Source organism: Bos indicus, chromosome 1, assembly GCF_029378745.1.
Source record: "Bos indicus isolate NIAB-ARS_2022 breed Sahiwal x Tharparkar chromosome 1, NIAB-ARS_B.indTharparkar_mat_pri_1.0, whole genome shotgun sequence".
NCBI classification, from domain to species: Eukaryota; Metazoa; Chordata; class Mammalia; order Artiodactyla; family Bovidae; genus Bos; species Bos indicus.
The window spans coordinates 65,935,409-65,952,506 of NC_091760.1; the positions used below are offsets into that span (position 1 = coordinate 65,935,409).

Consider the following 17,098-nt stretch of genomic DNA (forward strand, 5'->3'; position numbering starts at 1 on the left):
ATGGGAAAAACAATTCACAGATGCATGCACATAAAAATGTTTTTATATCACCTTCAATTCACCCTGTGTATTCCAATTTTGCTCAAGGAGAAATTAACAAACCACAATGGCATTGGAAGATTATAACACACCTCCATGTTAGAAACAGATCAAGCAGACAAAGATATGAGAGATGAATAAAGATATGAGAGATCCAAACCACACAATTAACAAGCTTGATCTAACCTTGCTCTCAGTGAATACAGAATACACATTCTTTTAAAGCTACACCAGAACTATTATAAAAATGACTATGTGTACACAGGGAATATAGCCAATATTTTATAATTTCTATAATAACTATAAATGGAATTTAATCTTTAAAATTGTTAATCACTGTACACCTGCAACATAATAAGGTATAGCAACTATATTTCAATTAAAAAACAACTGTGCAATTACAGGGGTGTGTTCACATTGTAATAACTCACTGACTATCATATGTACGATTTATGCATTTTCCTATATGTAGGTTGGGCTTCCTAGGTGGCACTAGTGATAAAGAACCCGCCTGCCAATGCAGGAGACAAGAGACGTGGGCTCGATCCCTGGGTCAGTATGATCCCCTGGTGGAGGGGATGGCTATCCACTCCAGTATTCTTGCCTGGAGAATCCCATGGACAGAGGAGCCTGGCAGGCTATAGTCCATAAGGTCGCAAAGAGCTGGACACAACTGAAGCAACTTAGCACTCGAATGAAAGTGAAAGTGTTAGTCACTCAGTCATGTCGGATTCTTTATGACCCCACGGACCGTAACCCACCAGGCTCCTCTGTCCATGGAATTCTCCCGACAAGAATACTGGAGTTACCATTCCCTTCTCCAGGAGATCTTCCCAACCCAGGGATCGAACCTGGGTCTCCTGCTGCTGCTGCTGTTGCTAAGTTGCGTCAGAATTCTCTACTGGCTGAGCCATAACTCTGTTATGTATATGACAGAGTTATATATACATATATATAGCATGTGCATATGTAGGTTACATTTCAAAAAAGGGTCTATCTGCTATATTTAAAATGGATAACCAACAGGGTCCTACTGTATAGCGCAGGGAACTCTGCTCAACATTATGCGGCAGCTTGGATAGGGGAGAATGGATACATGTATATACAGGGCTGAATCCCTTTGCTGTGTACCTGAAACTATCGCAACATTATTAATTGGCAACACTCCATTATAAAATAGAAAGCTTTAAAAACTGGTGTGTGAAAAAAACAAAACAAACTGAACAAAAATCTGATCACATATGAAGTCCCAAAGGGCTAATATTATACAAAGTTATCTGACAATAATGCTATTAAATTAGAAATTAACAATAAAGAGATAGACAAAGCAAAACATCCTTTGCATTTCTAAATTACAGGTTAAGGACAAAACATAATGGAAATTATGAAATATTCAGAGCTATATGATGATGAAAATGCTAATAAAACTTGTAGAGATGTTGCTAAAATGAAAATATACAGAATTACATGCATAAAAATTATAAAACACACATAAACAAAAGTAAATGAGATAAGCATTCTGTTTAAGAAGGCAGAAAAAGAACATTGGCATAATCTCAAGAAAAATAGAAGAAATAAGAGGAAAAGTTACTGATTAGAAATAATTTTAAAAATGAAAAATAAGGTCTCTGAAAAGACAAAGTAGACAGAACTCTAACAATATTGAGAAAGATAAAAAGGACCAATAAATAAATAGTAATATAAGCAAAAAGAGGATCGTAATTATAAAGACAGTAGAGACTGAAAAGATCATAAGATGAGAAACTATGGCAATAAGTTTAAAGAAAAATACCTGAGAAAATGTAAATTACAATAAATGATTCCAGAAGAAAACCTGAACAAACCAATAACAATTACTGAAATTGAATTGAAAGCCAGAAGTCTTCCTTGAAAAAATATGGAAGCCTCAAGACAATTTTATAAGATAATCTACTAAGCTTTTAAGAATTATAGTTCCTGTCTTGTACAAAATGTTTTGGAGAACTAAAAGAAAAAAAAGAAGGAAATATATCCAACTCATTTCATTTCAATATATTACCAAAAGCAGATAAAAGCAAAATAAGAAGAGCCGATTCACTTATGAACATATATATGGTAAAATTCTATTTTAAATCTCATAAATTTGATTCAACAATATATTAAAAAACACATGACCATGAAGTAGAGTTAATTCTAGAATGCAAAATCACATGACATCAGAAAAACCTACCAAGGTTTTCTGTCTTGTTCAACAAATTAACAGAAAAAACATACAGCTCAAGAAATGTGGAAACAGCACTTGATCAATTAAACAATCATTCATTATTTTAAAATACTTTTGGCAAGAAATAAAAGGGAATTTTATTTATCTGATAGAGAGATTCTACCAACTCCACAGCAAACATATTTAACAGTGAACTAACAGAAGATTCCCCGTTAGAGCTGGGAACAAGATAGGAGACTCACTGCTTTTACTATTGTACAATATTGTCCTGGAGGTCCAAGCTAATTCAATAAGAGAGAAAAAAGGAAGTATAAAATTTGGAACAGAAAAGGCAAGACTGCTATTTTCATAAGATAATGACTGACTATACAGAACAACTAAAAAGAATGTATAGAAAAGCTAATAGGACTGGTTCAGCAAGCATACTGGTTCCAAGATCAGCATACTAACATCAGTAATATTACTCTATACCGCAATAATCCTTCAGAACATATAATAGGAAAAATAAACAATTAACAACGGCAATGAAATCTATAATGCAGCAGGAATCAGTCTGAAAGAAGAGGCCAGAATTCTTTATGGATAAAGTTATGAAACACGATTGAAGGAAATAAAAGACCTAACTAATGAATACATATGGGAAGATATAATATTATAAGGATGTTTGTTCTCAAGTAAAGCTACAACTTTAGTGCAATTCCAACACAAATCCTAATGTATTTTTTTTTTCATGGAACTTGACAGTTTAATACTAAAATTCTTCTGAAAGAGAAAAGAAAATAAGTAGCTAAGACAATTTTGAACTATAATAAAATGGAGAGATTTGCTCCATAATAGCAAGACTTATTATAAAGCTATGATAGAAATATGTAGAAAGTGATGTATATTTGTAAGAGGCTGTGTAGTCTAAAATCATCTTCTGGATACAATCTACTTCTGAAGAGAGTAGTACTATGTGAGTCTTTTCCAAATATGGTAAGCTTCTTTGACTTCGGTGTATCTGTTAGGGTAAAATATTTGTGTAATCTTATTCACAACCAATTAGGACAGTGCCCAAGTCAAAGAACCACAGATGGGTTGGATACAATGAAAGCCAATCCCATGCTTTGGGGTAACCCAGATTGAATAGTGTCAAACTGACTCAATAATACCCTCTTTTAAAGGAAGAGTAAATGCTAAGTAAACAAAGGGAAAGTGGGTTACATGAGCTTAGGTGGGATGCTGAAAACTCTGGAGTATTTTTCTTATTCTCTCTTTGAACTGCTGTTCATTTCAGTTTTGGAAAACAAGTTTCCAGGATGCTATGCAGCTCTTGAAGAGATGACTTTCCTTGCTACCTCCATGTTCCTTGATTTCTATGCAATTAAATTAATTCATGTAGCATTATGAGTCTCTTCCTTGTAGCCTTAAACAAGACTGACAAACAGGAAGATCCATCAAGAAACTTGATGGGACTTGAAGTTTATACAGTCTGGGGGGAAAGGAGCTGTGCTGGGAGGCACCTTCTTCCCAGCAAAAATGATTCATTAATGACTAGAAGAATTTTCTACCCAAATCAGCTTCTGGTTCTGTTTATTTCAAACCTTGTTCTCTTCCTCTACCCTCATTATTTCCAGGGCCAGGCTTCACAGGACAAGTTTATATCACAATACAAACTCTAATTCTGCACCTTCATGGCACACTAGGTGATGACAGTATTCCTGGAAGACACCTTGTACCCGGATGGCTAGTAATAACTCCACTTGGCATAGCTGCGAATCAAATAAATATACTTTACTAAATTCCACTTTTTGTGGGCAAGATCCCCCAAATATCTAAGGTCACTGCAATACTACCCAACAGGTGAAAAATGTTACAGAAGGGGGAAGTCACAGAGGAGAGAGATGGCAGTCTTAGAAGACTGTGATTCAAATAGCTTTCCTTTTCTAATTTTACAAAACCAATGACCATTTGAACACATTTTGAGGGTCCTTCCCAGGGTAGTAGAGAGGGCTCTTGTGAAGAGGGTACCTTTCATTAACTTGTCAGTATATCCTTTGTTAACACTCAATGTAGGACAAGATTTTAAAAAATAAAAATAGAGAATATCACTAAATTTCAACTGCTATTAATCACTGATCAACTAAATCTCTGGGCATTGGGTTTACTTTCAACCCAAAGTGAAGAGTTTATTCACAAATTTACATAATATCCTACCCAGTTAAGAGAAGAAACATTCTTCATACTGTTGCAAGCTGAAACTTAATATGCTTCTTACAGTTTCTGTGTTCATCGGTCCACCTTCTGTTCCCTGAAACCCTGCCCCATTTGTATAGCTTACCTACCCCTGCACACATGTACCTCTCTCCTTCTACACGTTACCACTTCATCCACTCTCTTCTGACCAAGTACAGACACATGTACTTAGTCCCTGTAATCCACGTTGTAATAAATTCTGATAAATTCTATTAGGAGATTTCTTAGAGAAGTAAAAATTTTCAAAACATAAAATTTTCATTGATGATATGACCACCTGTGAAATTGTTACTCACTGAAATTATTCCATTTGCTAACCCTAGTGCCTACATCTACCCTGTCAAAGTCTTGGTCATCCATTTGAAAATATCCAGTCCTCAAATGCAAGAGGAATCTATTGCAAATCTTGCGAAAGCTGTGGAATTTTATGAAACTGATGAAAGTGATGTTGATGAACTGCTAGATCCACATGCAAAGTCACTAATACAGGAGGATCTTAGAGCTGAATCAGGTAACAAACAAATACAATAAAAATCAATAAGAATGATGATGACATCAGTGCTTCAAAAGGAAATAATTTGGTTTCAAAGAATGAAGACAGAGCATTGGGAAAACTAGACAAGCCCTCCAACACTTTTGCAAATATGACCCTACTACAAAAAAATCAAATGCAGTGAAGAATAATGAGGTACATGAAAATAACGTCCCCACAAATTAACACTTCATTTATCAGAATTAGCACACAGTTGGAAAATAAAACGTGATAAATATAAGATAAATTCAGTTTCATAATTTACTGGTTGCATTGCTTCAAGATAAAATCCCAATCAAGTCTTCTTCTTTCACTATAGAATCTATGTCTCCAATGTAAATAGATTCATTCTAAGATGGCCATTTCTGGGAAAAGGAAGGCCTCTTGTATTCATCTTTGTGTTCCTCAAACACACAATATTGTATGAATCTCCTCAGGAAGTTGTAAAAATTACAACTGCCAGATCAATTCTAAGTGTACAAGAGCAGAAGAAAACCTAGGACTTCATATTTTTAACAATCATCTAACAGTCCATGGGGTCGCTGAGGGTCGGACACGACTGAGCGACTTCACTTTCACTTTTCACTTTCATGCATTGGAGAAGGAAATGGCAACCCACTCCAGTGTTCTTGCCTGGAGAATCCCAGGGACGGGGGAGCCTGGTGGGCTGCTGTCTATGGGGTCGAACAGAGTCGGACACGACTGAAGTGACTTAGCAGTAGCAGTAGCAAAGAGATCCTTATGGGAATCAAGCAAATGTAGAGATAACCCCCTTAACTCATCCAAATGAAATGATAAAATTTATTCTGTCTCTCTCTCCTCCTCTCTTAACCTTAAAAAGTCTTTTTTAAAAACTTTATCAGTTAGTTTGTACTCACTGTACTTCTTTCTTCTTTCTTTTTTCTACATGCCCTTCTTTCTTCAGGGTCTAATCTATTAACAAAGGTTTTTGAAGCTATCAACACAGTCTTTAGAATTTTCAATCTGTTCCTTCTTTTCATTTTGCTTTTATTTTCTTAATCTGTTTAAACAGTTTAGAAAAACGGAACTTTCCCCCTGCTCCTTTAAAATCGAGTATGAGTGATTTGTCTCAAGCTTCTTTTTTTCTATATTCCCTCAGCCTGCATTCTCCTGAGCCCATTTTGCTCCATATTCATTTGGACATTAAACTACTTAGCAAATATTATCATATTCCGTCTGTTCTTTCTGTACCGACTGATTGTCAGCTCCTCAGAGACAAACATCTCATCCTTCACTTCTTCTGTGTTTCCTTCGCTGAGCCCAGAAGATTGACTAAGACTGACTAGTGTGCAGTGTGCTTCATGCAATGACTGTTTAATAAATATTTTAAAACAGTATTAAAATGTTGAATAAATTTGACAGCAGTGCTGCTCCTCATCACTTAAAGTGCCAGCATTTTTTAGATCCCTTCTCTGCTTAGCAACCATTCTTAACATACCTACATGTCCCCAGATGTTTCACCCAAGCTGATCAGCTTTCCCTGCCTGAGTTATGGAAATATTGTTCACCTGTTTTCCCCAAAGGAGTATCTCATTAGTACCCAAAGACCCTGTCATACAACTTGAAGTTGCCCTTTTTTTGGGGGGGCGACTGTGACAGTGGGAGAAAGAGAAGGACAGTAGGGATGGAGAACTTTTCCTTTTAGGTTACTCTTTTTTCCCCAAATCATCTTTCACAGCAAGATACAACGCCCCGATGCTTATTTTCATACCTCTGTGAAACGTTTTTTATTCTTAGCCCCTGAAGAGTGCTAGGAATTTTACCTAAGAGGCTTTAGTAATTTTTTTTTGAGGCTTTAATATTTTAACTAAGATATTGTGTCTTCCAGAGGTCTATTCAATAACCTGCCCCCCTCTTTTCTGACCTATAGTCAGAAAGGGAATATTTTTAACATCATTCTATTAGACATCATTCTACACCAATGAAAAACACTCTTCTGCTTATGTTGTATGGATCTAACGTGGCAACGTACAGCAAAGATTATTTTCTTTTTCTTGGATAAGAAATTGAGTTTTGCAGAGTATGTTGGCATTCTATTCATTGTTTTATTTTAATCCTCACAACAATTTTGCTAGGTAGAAAGAAGGGTCATTATCTCCAGGATAAGCAAGAGGAAAACTCCGAGAACTTAAGTGACTTGTCCCAGGTCACAGAGATGAACCCACACTGAACCAGAATCGCAGTCAATCCCATGTTCCGTCTCTGCTAGCTCAACTTCACATAATAAGCTCTGTTTGTCAGTAGAGATAAGGCTGCTGCTGCTGCTGCTAAGTCGCTTCAGTCGTGTCCGACTCTGTGCGACCCCATAGACGGCAGCCTACCAGGCTCCTCCGTCCCTGGGATTCTCCAGGCAAGAATACTGGAGTGGGTTGCCATTTCCCTCTCCAATGCATGCATGCATGCTAAGTCGCTGCAGTCGTGTCCGACTCTGTGCGACCTCATGGACAGCAGCCCAGCAGGCTCCTCTGTCCATAGGCTTCTCCAGGCAAAAATAGTGGAGTGAGTTGCCATGTCCTTTTCCAGATAAGGCTGCTAGGAATGAGCAAAAAAGCGACAGATCTGGAGGCGGGTAGGGGAGGAAAAGTGAACTCCAGGAGTTGGTGATGGACAGGAAGGCCTGGCGTGCTGCAAATCATGGGATCGCAAAGAATCGGACACGACTGAGCGACTGAACTGAACTGAACTAAGGGGAGGGAAATAGGGGTGGGGGAAGGCGAGGAAAGTACCTTGCGCAAGCGCAGATCGCCACTAGAGGGGCGGGACAGTGAGGAAGCAAGGTAGAGGAAAGAAGCTAGCTGAACTCCTTTAACTCCATCTTCAACCTCGGGCTATCGCGCAGGCGCACTTCCTCGGGACGAAGGTCAGACTGAAGAGGGCGGGCCTTGGAGTCGCGCAAGCGCGGTTTTGCGCCGGGTCGTCAAGATGTCGTTCCCCAAGTACGAGGCATCGCGCTTGTCCAGCCTACCTACTACCCTCGACCCAGCTGAATACGACATATCTTCTGAAACCCGGAAAGCACAAGCCGAGCGGTTGGCCATAAGATCCCGGCTTAAACGGGAATACCAGCTTCAGTACTACGACCCTAGTCGCCGAGGGGTTATCGTGAGTGAGGGGCCAGTGGGTGGGAATCGAGGGGCCAGAGTCAGGACGGTCCGGTCTGACCGCTCAGCCCAGACCTGCAGGGGGACCAGGCAGCGGGTTGGTCACCATTGCCGAACAATATTTTAGACATAGGTCCTCTTCCAGGCCCAGAGAGCAGACCGGTTCATTAGTCCTTTGACCTTGGGCAGAATGTTTGGTGGTAAAGAGGACGGGTTCTGGATTCACACCTGGCTGGGTTTGAGTCTCGGGTTGATCACTTCCCGCCTGAGTGATCTTGAAAAAGTTGTTGAACTCTGCTGCTTAGCCTCGGTTTTCCTGTCAGAAAAATGGGGATAATATGGTACTTCCTATCTTATGAGGCTCTTAGGAGGATTAAACGAAATAAGGCAAGTGACCGGCCGGCACAGTGCCTGGCTTGTGATGAGTGTTCAGAAAATGTCGGGAGGAGAGGGGTGTGTTTTTTGTTTTGTTTGTTTTTTTAAGCTGTTTTCCACTTTTCAGTTCACAGTTGAGGCAATACTGCTCTCTCCTGATGGGAATATAGTGATTTTTCAGTTTGTTTCTTTTAAAGACCCAAACAGGCTACAACTTACTGAAGCTCTGCGCTTTGGAGTCAAACGCCAAGGCTCTAAGTACTGGCAAACTACGTGACTCTGTACATATGTGTATATATATATATCCCTGACCCTTCTGAAACTTAGTTTTCTAATTTTCATTTATGGAAATGTTAGTACATTCTTTATAGATCCTTGTGACGTTAAATGACATAGTCTGTATAACACTCTTGGCACATAATACATGCTCAGTAAACTGAAAAGTATTATTATTTAAGAAGCATGCTTTTAGATAATTTTTGTACAAGAGCTATTTAAATATGTCAGATATGATATTAAAAAAAAAGACTTTTCCCAACAATTAATTGGTATTCTGTAGGAATTTTAGGAAGTTAAGAGGATTGAAGGGAATTTACAGTGCGCCAGGCACTATTGAAACTCTTCCTGAATGATATTCAGATATCACAGCTATTCAAAGAGTTGTGCTCTATTACTGTCCCCATTTTACAGATGGGAAGGACAAGTATGTCATAGAGTGATATCAACTAGCAAGTGATAGAGCAGAATTTGAACTGTAGTCTGTGTAACCCAAAGCATCTTCTTACGTTTGGCTATATTGTCTCCAGCCAGAACCTCCTTCGCTTGGAAGAAGGTGCGGAGAGAGACATTCATTATGTACATACTCACGTGCTTGGGTTCGGTATGCTAGATAGTAAGATGTAGTTTTTAAAAAAAGAGTCAGTCTTTCGCAAAGTCTTTCTCAAAGAGACGGTCTTTGAGTCAGACAGAGTTGAGATTTAAATTGCAGATTTTCACTTTTCCAGTTCTGTGACCCAGAGCAGTTGTAGTTTTGCCTCGTTGGTTGTTAAGTAAATGCATGCGTGCTCAGTCATATCCCACTCTGCGACCCTGTGGACTCTAGCCCCCCCTGGGAAGCTCCTCTGTCCATGGAATTCTCCAGGCAAAAATATTGGAGTTGGTTGCCCTTTTTTACTCTAGGGAATCTTCTCAACTTGGGGATCGAACCCGCGTCTCTTGTGTCTCCTACCTTCGCAGGCAGATTCTTTACCATTGTGCCATCTGTGAAGCCCCTGGATAGATGAATGCCTGACTATTATATATTGAGCAGTACATGGAAGTTCTTTGCCTAATCTTTTAAGAATGATTTATTTAGTGAATAAGTCATTGCTTAGAGTCTGTTACATGCCAGGCCCTCTTACAGATACTGTAGTGACAGTGGAGAACAAACAGGCAGAGACTCCTGTCCTCATAAAGCTTTGTTTCCAGAGGGAAGACAAGTAATAAGTTAAAAAATTAAATTGTTTAGCGTGTTAGGTAGTGGTAAATGATGAGAAGAAAAATAAAACAAGGAAGAGGGGATTAGGGGTGTGTGTATGTAGAAGGGACAGAGAGCAGCTATAATTTTAGAAAGGCTCAGGAAAGGCCTCGCTTAGAAGGTGACATTGAAGATTTCAGAAAACTGAGATGAGGGAGCTAGCCACTCAGCTCTCTGGGAAGGTAGCATTCTAGTAGACGGGACAGCAAGTACAAGGGTCCTGCGACAGGAGTGTCCCTCATTAATCTCCCAAATACTGAAGAGACTGTTGTGATTAACATAGAGAAAGGTGAGGGCAGAGTAGGAAGAGATGAGATGGGAAAGGTGCCTGGAACTAGATCACACCAGGTCTCATAGGTCACTGAAAGGACTTTTCTGAGTCGGATGTCCCATAATCAGAACTTATATTTTAACAACCTCTCTGGCTGCTTAGTTGAAGAGACTATGGGAGAGCAAAAATAGGAGCAGGGAGACTAGGACCTCAGTATTCTAATTTCTTAATTGATGGTGGCTGCAAGGGTGGTGGCAGTGAAGTTGGTAAGACATGATCTCTTCTGCTTATGTATTGAAAGTAGAGCCATCCAGGTTAGCTGGTAGATTGGATATGTGGTGTTAGAGAAGGAGAGGACTCAAGGATAACGCTCAGGTTTTTGACTGAAGTGAAGAATGAAGTTACAGTTTGCCAGGATAGAGAAGAGTGTGAAAGGATCAGGGATGGAGGTGGAATGCATGTTGGGAGATCGGTTTGGGATACATCCCGTTTGGCATTACATTTGCCGGTTAAACTTCCCTGGTGGTGCAGATGGTAAAGCATCTGCCTACAATGTGGGACACCCGGGTTCGATCCCTGGGTTGGGAAGATCCCCTGGAGAAGGAAATGGCACCACACTCCAGTACTCTTGCCTGGAAAATCCCATGGACAGAGGAGTGTGGTAGGCTACAGTCCGTGGGGTCGCAAAGAATCGGACATGACTGAGCGACTTCACTTTCTGTTACTTTTCTTTTGCCGGTTAAACAACATGTCAACCTTGAGCAGGGAGTGTGATATTATGTCTCCTGTTTAGGCTAGAGGTCTAGGGCTGGAGTCATACTTTTGGGGAGTCATCTGCCTATAGGACAGGGAAGCCTGGCGTGCTGCAGTCCATGGGGTCGCAAAGAGTCGGACACGACTGAGCAACTGAACTGAATTGCCTACAGGTGGATATTTAAAGCCATGTGACTAGAGATTATCAAGGGAGTGAATGTAGATAGGAAAGACCCATGGGTCTGAGGTCCACCCTTAAGAGATTGGAGAGAGAAGTAGAAAGGGAGTGAAAGAGACTAAGAGAATAGCCAGAGAGTTAGGAGAAAAGCCAAGCTGGTGTGTGCCCTGGAAGGGATACATATAAGAATAGACAGATGTTTTGTCCTTTCAGGTATAGAGCTCACACGTCCCATTGAACCAGTATTGAACCAGTATCTTCAGTAAAGAACCTTCTTTACTATCTCTGCAAACAGTTTCATTTAAAATGTTACCGTGGGAGATTTCCCTTGTGGTACAGTGGTAAAGAATCCACCTTCCAACGCAGGGCACCTGGGTTTGATCCCTGGTTGGGAAACTGAGAACCCACATGCTGCCAGTTAACTAAGCCCTCACATCACAACTACTTTTTTTTAACCGAGACGATCTGATTATTTTTCTTTAACAGCTTTATCCTTTCCAACAACTATTTTAATAGTGTGAAATGTAATAATTTTGCTCTTAAAAATACCAGCCAAGGCAGCTCAAAAAACTTTTAAGTTCAGAGTTAGCCTACCTCAGTCTTCATCCTTCCTACAGTTTATTTGTAGCCTGGAGAGACTGGCATGGGTGTAGCATTAGAAAGGGTCCTGGAAACAAAGTTGACAGTATGATAGAGCATATGAAATCTGTTTGTCTTCATTGGAAATACTGTGTGGTTCTGTTGGTCATACTTCCAGAAAGGCAGTGAAGCCAAAAACAATCCGGAAAAAAAAGGATTAAAAAAAAAATGCCTTCTCTGACTGCTTGGAATGATTAGGATTCTTAAATCAATAGAAAGCTGAAGGATAATATGAGTGTTTTAAATTCTGAACAGGATCATCAGGAAATTAGTCAACAAATGCTAGAAAATGTATGATCTTCTCTGAAGCTATGTAGGAATATTTGGGATATACCCTTAACTGTAGGAGAGAAGAAGAGGTGTCTCCTATGCTCCAGAACAAAAGTCCTGATGAGATTGCTTCTCAATGTGGAACTTCATTCCCTGTATCTTTTGTTTTCATTCATTTTAGGAAGATCCTGCCTTGGTTCGTTGGACCTACGCAAGATCAGCAAATATCTATCCCAATTTCAGACCCAATACCAAGACCTCCCTCTTAGGGGCTCTGTTTGGAATTGGGCCCCTCGTCTTCTGGTATTATGTTTTCAAAACTGACAGAGTAAGTACTTGAACTTTGTGTTTGGTGACTGTGCGATAGGTTCCCCCTGTGCTGCAGCTGTCTCTCACTCGATAATTCCCTTCTTGGCTTTCTACTCCTCTTCCTTACCTTTCCTTTATCCTCTCCTACCTTTATCCCTTTCCAGCTGAATTAAAAACTGGAAGTTTCATTTACATGTTTAGTTTTATTGCTCTATCCTTTCAACTCATGTAGAAATATTCCCTCTTAAAAAGCATAGTTGTTTCTTGGTCTTCCAAATTTAATATTAGTGGCTGCTCTAGAATTTAAAATAATGAATTGGTCCCTTTAAATATGTAAGACTTGAACTTAGCTCATGGAAGAGTTTTCCTGGTGTATTCTACATGAGGTAAGGAAGTTGTGTGTGTGTGTGTGTGTGCGTGTGCACTCAGTTGTGTCCAACTCTTTGCAACTCCATGGACTGTAGCCCACAAGCTCCTCTGTTCATGGAAATTTCCAGGCAGGAATACTGGAGTGGGTTGCTAGTTCCTTCTCCAGGGGCTCTTCCTGACCCAGGGAATGAACCTATGTCTCTTGTGTCTCTGGGCATTGGTAGGCGGATTCTTTACCACTGCACCACCTGTGTATATTAAGCAAGAGGATACAGAAATAACTTAAAAAGTTAATTGCTTTTTTCTCATTAGATGTGCAGAAGTTAAGATTTTCCATTCTGATTAACCTTTAGGTGTTGTTTTTAAAGAGATATTTATTGGGTTACATATTAGCAGAACACATGTATCACTTTGTATGTTCCCTGTCTGCTCTGCATGAATTTCAGTTACATTGGTCACGTTGTACGAGTTAATGTTAAAACATTGATATTCCAATAGAGTAGCAGAAGCAGCCTATGGTGGGGATCACTGCCATCAGAGGCCTGGGTATGTGACTGCATAGAAAGCCAAGCTTGTCTTTGACACTAGACCAGTGTGATACTAGATCCCCAACCCGAGCCCGCAGGCCTCATGTTGCCATCTACACTGGAGCCCACCAATGTGTTAATAGTTCTGCCTTAAACCTGTCAATCCACTCTCCTGTTAGAGTGTATATATTTTCATTATCTGATAATTTATTGCTTAACAGAAAGGTAGGCCACACTTACCACCAATGTGTTAATAGCTCTGCCTTAAACCAGTCAATCCACTGTCCTGTTAGAGTGTATATATTTTCATTATCTGATAATTTATTGCTTAACAGAAAGGTAGGCCACACTTACCAGAAGGTATATGCCTTTTGCTTTCAGTGTATGCTATTTGGTGGGGTAATATAGATATTTTTCAATAGGAGTGTTTTCTTACTATCCCTTTATTTCTTCAGATTATTGCTTCCTCAGTCATACTGTGCAGACTTTAGACAATGAGAGATTGGAATTAGGTTGGGAGTGTTTCTTCTTGTTTTTCAGAGTTATACCATGAATTGTGCCAGAATGCACTGTTTTTAATGTACTTTTTTTTTTCTGTTTGTACAGGATAGGAAAGAAAAACTTATCCAGGAAGGAAAATTGGATCGAACATTTAACATCTCCTATTAAGTCTGACAGTGATGTCTGTATGTCCTATTGTTTAAATAAATCAATTAATCATTAAATAAAGTTTTTTCTTTCTTAATATTACTTGGATTCAGCAAACATTTGCTGAACATTATAGAATCCCACTTTGTAAGAATTCACAGTTTAATGAAGAAACAGATTCATGTTCATTCATTCAGTCATTTAGCAAATGAGTGTCTGCTGTAAGCCAGGCATTGTGCTACGTGCTGAGAATAGAGCAGTCAGTAGGACAAACTTAGGCCCTGTGCTTTAGGAGTACACACTCTGACAAGTGTTTATTCAACAGTTATTATATGAGTGCTTATTATGTATCTAGTACTATTTAAGACCTAAGCTCTTGTCTGGCTCCAGCCCCAGTCATAAATGCAGCAGAACAGTTACAGCCTTGTGGTTTAAAAAAAAAAAAAGTGATTCAGGAAAGTGATATAGGCAAGCTGATGAAGAAGCAGTTCTGTCTAGGAAGATGGCATTCGATCTCAGCTCTGAAGATCACAGGGGCTGACAGAGCAAAACAGGAGCACAAAAGGGTGAGGTGTGTTGGGTATGGCTACATTGGGGACCACTGTTAGGGAGAACACAGGGAGGGTGGAGGACATGCTGAAGAACAGAAGTAAAAGGATACAGAGCATGGTCTTTGGAAGTCAGATCTGGGCTAGAATCTTAGCTTGAGCTTAGCAGTTGGAATACCAGGCCTCCACATCCTCATCCATGGCATGGAGATAGTAATGCCTACTACCTCATAAGATGAAAATGAAGCAACAGAGTATTGCTCAGTAAAAGTTGCCCCATGCTTTGTAGTTCAGTCTTGAAACAGTGGAAGACAATTACATCTATGAGAACAAAGTAAAATCAAATGTTTAGGTGGAACAGCATGCTCTATGGGGCTGGTTTACATGAGTATATTGGTTTTAGCTTTCAAAGCATATTTACAACTGTTCTTTCATTTGATCCTTATATGAACCTGGAATACCCCCATAATGCAGAGCCCAAGAGAAAAGCTTGTACAGATTTTTTACGTTAGGAAATTATCTGAAAGAACAAGGGGCAGACTGCTAAGAGTGAAACGGATTGAAGGAAAACCCATCAACTGTGTGCTCTTGGCCTGAGGGTAACGGGCTTAATTCCTATAGGGGCTTTCTGAGGAGCACTGTGGAATGGACACAGAACTTTTCTTCAGACATGAAAAAGTGAATATATACCACTCATTCCTCTCCCTCTTGGTCCAGAGTTGTCTCATGCAGTTAATTCTCTTGTACTGCCAGATGTGAGCAAGCCTCAGACGGGCTGACTGGATTCTTATAGGCATCTCATGGAGGATGAAGGAAGGTTAGGACAGAAGGCAGGTGACATGCTGTGCAGCTGAGGTGAAGTCACACCTGCAGGCAGCTGAGAGCTGCAGCAGCAATTGGAGTAAAAAGATGGGCCAAGCAGAATTGAAGCAGGCAAAAGAGGCATAGGATTTCCTCATCCACTCTTTGAACAGCTTGGCTCTGTGAACAGACTGAATCTGTCATTCAGAGAGGTGGTTAGGTACCACCTGACCTAAGTGTCAGGAGGGCTAGTGGAGCAAGCTGCTGTCCACAGTTGAGACTGATTGAGGCCCTAGCTGATAATCATTTCCCCTCACCACGCTCTCGAGATTTCCCTTCTCTTGGCCATCACTTTAGCAGATCTAGGTTGCTTGCCCAAGTCACCAGGATTTTCATTCCAAAGGCCAGAACCTTAGTTACTCTAGCATCATCAGGCCTTTGATGCAGCAGCTGCCTATTTACACTTCTCACAGAGCATGGAAGCATGAAGATGAGCCAGTGAATCCCTTGGGAGCCAGGGGTATCCCTTTCTGCCCCCATTGTGTAACGGCAACCCTAGTTCCTTGTAATCAAGGTCATTTAGTGCTGCCAGTATAAATAGCCTTTTTTTTTTTTCTTTTATCTACTACTTCCGAAGTACGAGAAACTCCAGGTGGCCAGGAGTTAGTAATGACTTCAAATTAAAGTGAAATCCTGTTAACATTAGTTGTATGATTTATAATAAGTATATATTCAGTCTTTGTTTCTGGCACAGAACTCCTAAAACCCTTAGGATTTCCTAAGTGAGATAACAGAAAAAAGTGTCTTATGTTAATAAGGTGACTTTTGAACCACACCTAAGGATGGAGGCTGGCTGTTGGAACTTTCAGTCGCACCCCTGACCTCCTTAGCTTTATATCCCTGCTCTGCCACTTACTGGTTAAGTGACCTGGAATATATTTAAATTCTGTTTTCTTATCTTTAAAATGGATAAACTAGTAAAACATTTTTATTAAACTCATTGTATGAGTTATTATAAAATATTTAGAACAGTGGCAAACATTCAGGTCTTGGTGAGTGTTAACTATTATTACAACTATTAAACTCTGAGTTTAAAACTATATTTTAAGCCTAATAATGAAAATGTTTTAATTTGCATTTCATTTATTAAGTATAACTTCATATCTCTGTCCATGGAATTCTCCAGGCAAGAATACTGGAGTGTATTGCCATTTCCTTCTCTAGGGGGTCTTCCTGATGTGATCAAACCTGGGTCTCCCATGTTCCAGGCAGTCTTTTACCATCTGAGTCACCAGAGAAGCCCATAGTATTGCAGTATAATATAACTTCATATATTTTTGTCCATTTATGTTTATTTTGTTTGCTTGCTCAGATCCACTGCCAAATTTTTCTGTAAAATGTCTTCTTAGTGATTTAAGATTTAGACAGGTGAAGATATTAATCCTCAATTACACCAGTCTTTTTTTCCTCTGAGAGTTATTCTAATACACCTTAGTTACAGGAAAAACATTTACAGTAGGACTTCCCTGGTGGTACAGTGGATAAGAATCTGCCTGCCAATGTGGGGGATACAGGTTCAATCCCTGGTCCAGGAAGATTTCCACGTGCTGCGGAGCAACTAAACTCACATGCCACAATCACTGAGCCTTTGTGTCTAGAACCTGTATTCTGCCACAAGAGAAGCCACTGCAATGCACTGCAATGAAGAGTAGCCCCCGATCACCACACCTAAAGCCTGCATGCACAGCAAGGAAGACCTAGCA

General features: G+C 39.9%; 1 protein-coding gene across 1 annotated transcript; it reads left to right on the top strand.

Moving 5' to 3' along the window:
• Positions 1-7,907: 7,907 nt before the first annotated feature.
• On the top strand, positions 7,908-14,088 carry NDUFB4 (NADH:ubiquinone oxidoreductase subunit B4). Its single transcript, XM_019987858.2, has 3 exons — positions 7,908-8,132; positions 12,315-12,461; positions 13,945-14,088. Exons 1-3 carry the CDS (start codon positions 7,953-7,955, stop codon positions 14,005-14,007), a joined length of 390 nt encoding a protein of 129 aa, XP_019843417.1. The 5' UTR covers positions 7,908-7,952; the 3' UTR covers positions 14,008-14,088.
• Positions 14,089-17,098: the final 3,010 nt, after the last annotated feature.